We start from the raw sequence: 6,761 nt of genomic DNA, 5'->3' as shown, positions 1-6,761 counted from the left end.
AGGAACAGGAGTTCCAGGATTATGCCATGCTCTGCTTGCCCCTGGCTCCTTGCATCACGCTATGGCTTCTGCCTGAAATGCCTTTTCCTCTGCATCTGAGGAACACTTGCTTGTCATTGGCCAGGCACTGACGCCACCCTGACCTGCTCACAGTTCTTCCTCTCTTACCTCTTGCCCCGACCCAACCTGCAGAGTTTGGGTATGAGGACCAATCACGCTCTACACTGTCACTGGATTTGGATGCATGTGTGAGTTGCTTGAGGATGGAGACAGTTCCCAATTTATCCTTTTATCTCTAGCATTTCCCCAGGTCTGTCACCTGGCAGGTGTTCAGTAAGCTCTGGAGGCAAGGAGGGAGGAAGGAGGAGAGGGAGGGAGGAGAAAAGGACCCATCTTTTTCCTCCTGCCCACCACCCCACTTCCATCTTAGGAACTGATTCATTTGCCAAGCATAAAAGTTAAATTTAGATTCGTTTTTATAGGAATTTACACCCAGGATATCTTAAGAGTTTTAGCTTCGATTTTAGAATCCTGATACTGTTTCTTGACAGGAAGTCTGGAAACCAGGCCACTGATGGCCACAGCTGAGGAAGAACCTAACACCTTACAAGAAACACAACCCCCCGCCCTCCTCACACCAAAGAGATGACTGAAGTTCTTAAAAATAATAAAATAAAGCCCAAAAGCCCAAAATAGAACTTGAGGGAGCACTTGCCAAGATGAGAGATTTTAGAGACTCCATGACGTTGGGGATGAAGAATTGCCTGGGCACCCAGCCTTTCTCTGGCCGACTGGCTGCCGGGGCTGCAGGGCCCGCTTCAGGGGCAGTCAGGCAGTCGGGGGGGATGGGGGACTCACCGAGGACTCTTCGGCTTCACATAGCTCCTCAGGAGTCCTGGGATCAGGGTGGATGGTGAGCTGCTGTATGGAGCCCTGGGAAAAAGCAGAGGGGTCAGAAGCCACTGCTTGCACATCTATAGCTCGGCCACCAGTGAAAACATGACTGTTTTTGTAATAGAGAAGAACCAGTGAAAGGACCAGTGTGAGAATGTGCTGCCTGTTGGCCCTGACAAGTAAACCAAGCCACCTCTTGGTCCCCTCTCATTTAGGGGGGGCACTCTGCTTGAGCCATTGTAATTTGAGTCCCAGTAGCTAGAGAGGCCCTCCAAGAGTATTGTGTTCAAAGCACAGACTTACACAGCAGGCTCCTCACTGGTCCCTAGGTCCCCAGCTTGTCAGGGGCAGACCCTAAAATGCATGTTTCCCCTTTCCCAGAAAGTGTCCTTCCTCGGCAGCTGGAAGCTTCTCAGCTGGAAGGCCTCGTCCCCAGAAGAGCCGCCAGCCTCCCTGCCTCCACGCTCACCTCCTCTCCCCATTCCTGACAGCTCATTCTCCACGATGCCCCCAGAGCGAGCGTTTAACAATCGTTAATTGGAGTTTAACTTCTTATATAACCCTCAGCCTTCCGGTGTACCACACACAAACCCAAACTCCGCCCCTCAGTACTGTCGTGTATCGATAAGCATAAAGTTGAGTGCATGTGCTAACTAAATGAAAAACTACAATAACTTAGGGGTTTTCTTTAGACTGGCGTATTCATAAAAGCCCATTTTGACAGTAAAGTCAGTTTTTTTTATATTTTTTCAGAGCACATTGTCCAAAAGGAGAAAGAGAGACTCACTCAGGCATTCTAGCTTATTCCACCTGTGCAGATACTACTCACGTGCATATCCAAAGATAAAATCATCGAAAGGTACAACAAACCTTACTGTTCATATGATGCCTTAAAATGTACTAAGTGCTTTCACACAGGCTATCTCGCTTGGCTCTACAACCCCATGGCAGTGAGTTTTCTTCTCCTGACTTACAAATAAGAAAACACAGAGAGAATCAGAGAACCCAGGTACTATTTAAAACCATCAGGCTGCATTGAAAACTCGAGACTGGAATCTAGGTTTTGGGTTCCGGGCCTAGCGTTCTTCCCGCCATACATGCATGCCTCTTTGAGGACATAAGGGTAAAATAATAACGGAACAGTTGCTGGTGTTTGCTGTGTGGCAAGTCTGTGTCCGGCGGCCCCCCTGATCTGCAGGACTTGGACTCACAGTGAATCTCTCCAGCCCGGTGGCTCCGGCATTGCCCACGAAGATCCCCGCACTGGGCTCGAAAGCCAATGCTTGAGAGGACCGCTGGAAGGGGATGTGGCCATGCTCCTCGCAGTCCATGATGAGGGTCACTTCCTCATCCTGGACGGTCACAGCAAAGCGGTTCCACCTGTGGGTCATCACAGGCACTGAGAAGGCAGCAGCTTCGTGGGACACTCGGGAGCCGGGCTCCGTGTAGTAGAGGATGACCCGCTGGTGGCCGTCCTCCACGCCCGAGAGCCGCAGGCCCAGGTAGATAATCTTCTGTAAGGCGTCCGTGATGGCAAAGAGCACACCTCCTCGGGTGCTGCTGGGCTTTGCCGTGACACTGATGGCAAAGTCACGGAAGAAGGTGGGTGGGATGAGGGTCCTGGCCGGGCGGCCCACGTTGGCGCCAGGCCCAAAGCTGTAGGCGGGGAAGCCACCATAGCCTGTGACGAAGGACACGGATGAGGGCAGCGGGACACCGACGAGCTCGGTGAGGTCCAGATGGCCCTGGGAAGCCGAATCTGCAGGGAAAGAGAGAGGCCATGCTTCACATATATTCTACTATGCTTGGAAATGAGGAAGAAAAGTCACAAATGAATTGAAAGCTCTCAGGACCTCATTGTACGTTTTTCCCCCCTTTTTTAAAAATTTATTTTTCGATTATAGTTGACATACGATATAATATTAGTTTCAGGTGTACACATAGTGACTAGACTTTAACATACCTCACGAAGTGATCATCATGATAAGTCTGGTAACCATCTGACACTGTACATAGTTACTAGATTACTGACTATATTCCCTACGCTGTACTTTACATCCTTGTGACTAATTCTATAATTGTCAGTTTGTACATCTTAGTCCCACTGTATTCTCTTAATTATTGTATTTCAAACTTTTTTGACACCAACTTGCATTAAGAAATGCATTTACAAGCAACCCAATATGCATATTTAGCTAAATACATATCTGCAACATTGAAATAAGACATTATTTACTTTTAATACTCACCAGGCTCTCTAATAGTTTCCTTTCTATTTAATCATTCTTTTTCTCTTGTATTTTATTAAAAACATGCCGGAAACGACCTACAAAACTGATTTCATTACCCATTAATGGGTCATGACCTGCAGTTTAAAAAATATTTAACAATATTTCCTAGAATATTCCTAGAATACATAATGTTCTGCACCAACATGATTTTTTCCTCATTTCTTTCTGTAAAACAGGGTAGGTTTGTTTTGGTTTGTTTCGAATGAGGTCTGCTGTTTAAGTGCCTCAGGGGGCGAGGAAAAAAGCAGGGACAAAATGAAGTGTTCCCAGACCTAGGGACGATTAAAATTTTTCGTAAATGTCATCATCATCATTGACAGTCCTTGAGCTCTCACCCTGCCAGGCTCTGCTCTGAACTCTTCACATTCGTCATTCCATCCTTATAACTCTATGAGGTCCAATACTATTATCCTCACTTTACTTTGGAGAAAGCTTAGAGAAGATAAGAAATTTGCCCAAGGTAAGTTCCATCCAGGGTTCTACGCCAGAGCATTTGACCCTAGGAGCTCTTAACCACCACCCCCTGGGGAGAGAAACGACGGGGCTCCATTATGGTGGCCTGGAAAAGAAGCACTGGTCCATTCAACCATTGTCCCCTGGGAGAAGGCTGTGGCCTGACTTGCACCCACTCCCAAGGTGATGCCCAAGGTACCAGCAGTGATAGGAAGGCAGGTCCCAGGGGGAAGTGGACAGGACCCTGGAAGGCAAGACCATGATATGCAGGGCCCTTTGGCCTTGAAAGTGAAGCCTGAACCTGAGGATTCAGCCTGTAGTGAATGAGGGTCAGAACTGAGCAAAGTCCTCCCTCAGAGACCAGGGGCAAAGCAGACTCATATGGTGACTACCTGGACTACAGCTGAAGACCAGGGGACCCTGAGAACCTGAGTGTCCTCAGAGGACTTGGTGGGTTGGTACCCAGAGAAGACTCGAGCTACCTGAGGGCACCACAAGTAAAGCCCCCACCTGAAGAATCAGCCTGCTTTCCAGTTTAGTAACTCGTCCCCTTTAACTGGATAACTGACCAGCTATGTGACATTGGGCGAGTCATTCTATCACTCCAAGGCTGTGTCTGCCTCTATGGTATGGACTCCATGAGAAGGATTAAATGAGACCATCCATGTAACCCCAGTAATTATGGTGGTAATGCAGTAAATGTTCACTGCTCTTTCTTTTTATTACATCTACTCAACGAGCCCGAGAGGTTGATAGGTGGGGTTATTGCCCACATTGTGCTGATGTGGAAGTGGAGACCAAGATGAGATCGTAGACCCCTCATCTCTGTGCCCCTGAACTCCCCACAAGGAGTAATAATGACCAGGTTTTTCACGCGGGAATTTCTGCTGTTATCTCATTTTACAGATGAAGAACTAAGGCTTAGGAAGATAGAGTGACTAGCCTGTGGTTACATAGATAGTAAGTGGCAGGATGTTTTTGAGCCACCTCAGGTGGGTTCACTGCCTCAGTCTCATGAGATGAGAGCTCTCTCTCAAGGGTGGAGCTTGATCTGGTTTGCCTTGATCTGTGCTGATGTCCCTTCACCAGCAAGAGGATACAGTCGAAACTCTGGTCAGCCCAAGAATTCAAACATCCCTGGAGGATGCGAGAGAGACGCCCTGACTCCTGTGCCCCACCCCAGAGCACCCACAGAGAAGGATGCCCAAAGTCAGCAGCTAGCCTGTGTGTGTGTGCACAAGTCACAAATTATTATGAAATATTTAGGACATGCAAAAATGCATAAATAATAATACGTGACACATCAAATGGTTAAAATGATAAATTTCATGTATTTGTATTTTACCATAATTTTTTTTAAAGAGTAATTAAATGGGTTAAATGTGATAATATGAGGTGCTGGCACATGGCAAATGCTCAATAAATTGGTGGGTATTATTAACAGCACCATCATCATCATCATCACCATCATCATCATCATCATCAACATCATCATCATCATCTTAGACTTTCAAGTTCAGAAAGAAATCTCAGAGGCCACCTGATACGACTTCTACCTGAGCAGTGTTAACCTGGCGCTGTCCAGTATAATAGCCATTAGCCAAGTGTGGCTATTGAGCACTTGAAAATATGGATTGTCCCAACTGAGATGTGCCGTAAGTGTAAAATACAAAGTGGATTTTGAAGACTTAGTTTGAAAAAAGGAATGCAATATATTTTATTAATAATGTTTACACAGATTATACACTGAAATAATTTGGAGGGAATACTGGGTTAAATATATTAATCTTTTAAAGATTAATATGAGGAACAGGCAGACACTCAGGGGCTGTGGTGTTTATCAGTCTTATACATGTCTTTGTATGTTTATGAGATGAGTATGTTCCTTTAACAGAATGTGGAACCGCTGTGTCTGTCTCTGAACTTTACGTAAGTGTTGCATGCTACCTGTATTCTTCTGGCACTTTCCCCCCACACTCAACACTGTATTTTTTGAAATTTATCTTTGTTAACTCTGGGTCTTATATTTCCATGAGCATGTGGCTCTGGGTCTTATGTTTCCATGCCAGTACTCTATGGTAAAAACAAGCCATAATGGATTGATTCACTTTGCTGTTGATGGAAAATGCGGTTTCCATCGCCATTACTAACAATACTGTTATGGACTATCTGATACACATCTCCTCATGCTTATCTGTGTAGGTAATTCTACCAGCTGGGGGTAGAATTATTGGATGATATGGGGATGTATACCCGCAACTTCACTAAATGTTGCTAAAGTGTTCTCTGAAGAAACTGTTCCATTTATTATGGAGACATCATTGACATATAAAATTGTGTATGTTTAAGGTGTGCATTGTGTTGATTCGAGACATTTATATATTGCAATATGATTTCCACCTTAGCTTTAGCTAACACTTCCATCACATCACATAATTATCATTTCTTCTTTGTGGTGAGAACATTTAAGATGCAACTGTGCCATTAGACATGCCCACCAGCAGCACCTTCTTGCCAACATTTAGGGGAGGCAGAGAGATGTGATTTAGGAGAGGTCCATGGGACTTTTCAACTATAGAGATAATGTTTATGTCTTATTCCCTACTCCCCAACATGCCCCGACACAGTCCTCCTAGTGTCTCATGCTGTCACAGGTCCTCCCTCCCCTATCTTGAATGCTCACCCCTCTGCCATCCACCCCACCCACCAGTTATTTTGCCAGAATAACACCTTGTCACCAAGGCTCACCCTGGCCTCATCTCCCCTGCAATCCCTCATTTCACCTCCTACACCCGTATCCTCTTCCTCCCCCTTCCTGAGGCTATATTAGATGTCCCCTCAATACACATGGGGTCTTCCTTCCTAGCCCCCAGTACACTGCATTTCACTCTTGGGTGATGTGTCTCTCTTCTCGTTGCCCCATGAGGACAAAGACCACACCATTCATCTTTGTGTTCCCAGCACCCAGCCTAGTGCCGGTGAATGATTAAACGAAATCCAACCCTCTCATTTCACAGAAGGCGAAGCTAAGGGGTTGCTGGCTATGAATTTGGATCTGATTCCCAGTCCAGTGCTTTTTCTCAACAGTCTGCAACATGCATTAAAACAGAAATTAATTTTAAG

General features: G+C 45.9%; 1 protein-coding gene across 1 annotated transcript in view; it reads right to left on the bottom strand.

Moving 5' to 3' along the window:
- COL15A1 (collagen type XV alpha 1 chain) overlaps window positions 1–6,761 on the bottom strand; it is a 161,775-nt gene that overhangs the window by 122,925 nt on the left and 32,089 nt on the right. Inside the window, exons 3-4 of the mRNA XM_023534235.1 lie at window positions 2,106–2,653; window positions 859–933 (exon numbers count right to left, since the gene is read on the bottom strand). Coding sequence (XP_023390003.1) covers window positions 859–933; window positions 2,106–2,653 — 623 coding nt within the window. The remainder of the gene's footprint in view (window positions 1–858; window positions 934–2,105; window positions 2,654–6,761) is intronic.

Source organism: Pteropus vampyrus, unplaced genomic scaffold, assembly GCF_000151845.1.
Source record: "Pteropus vampyrus isolate Shadow unplaced genomic scaffold, Pvam_2.0 Scaffold123, whole genome shotgun sequence".
NCBI classification, from domain to species: Eukaryota; Metazoa; Chordata; class Mammalia; order Chiroptera; family Pteropodidae; genus Pteropus; species Pteropus vampyrus.
This window is presented reverse-complemented; position numbering and strand designations above follow the sequence as displayed.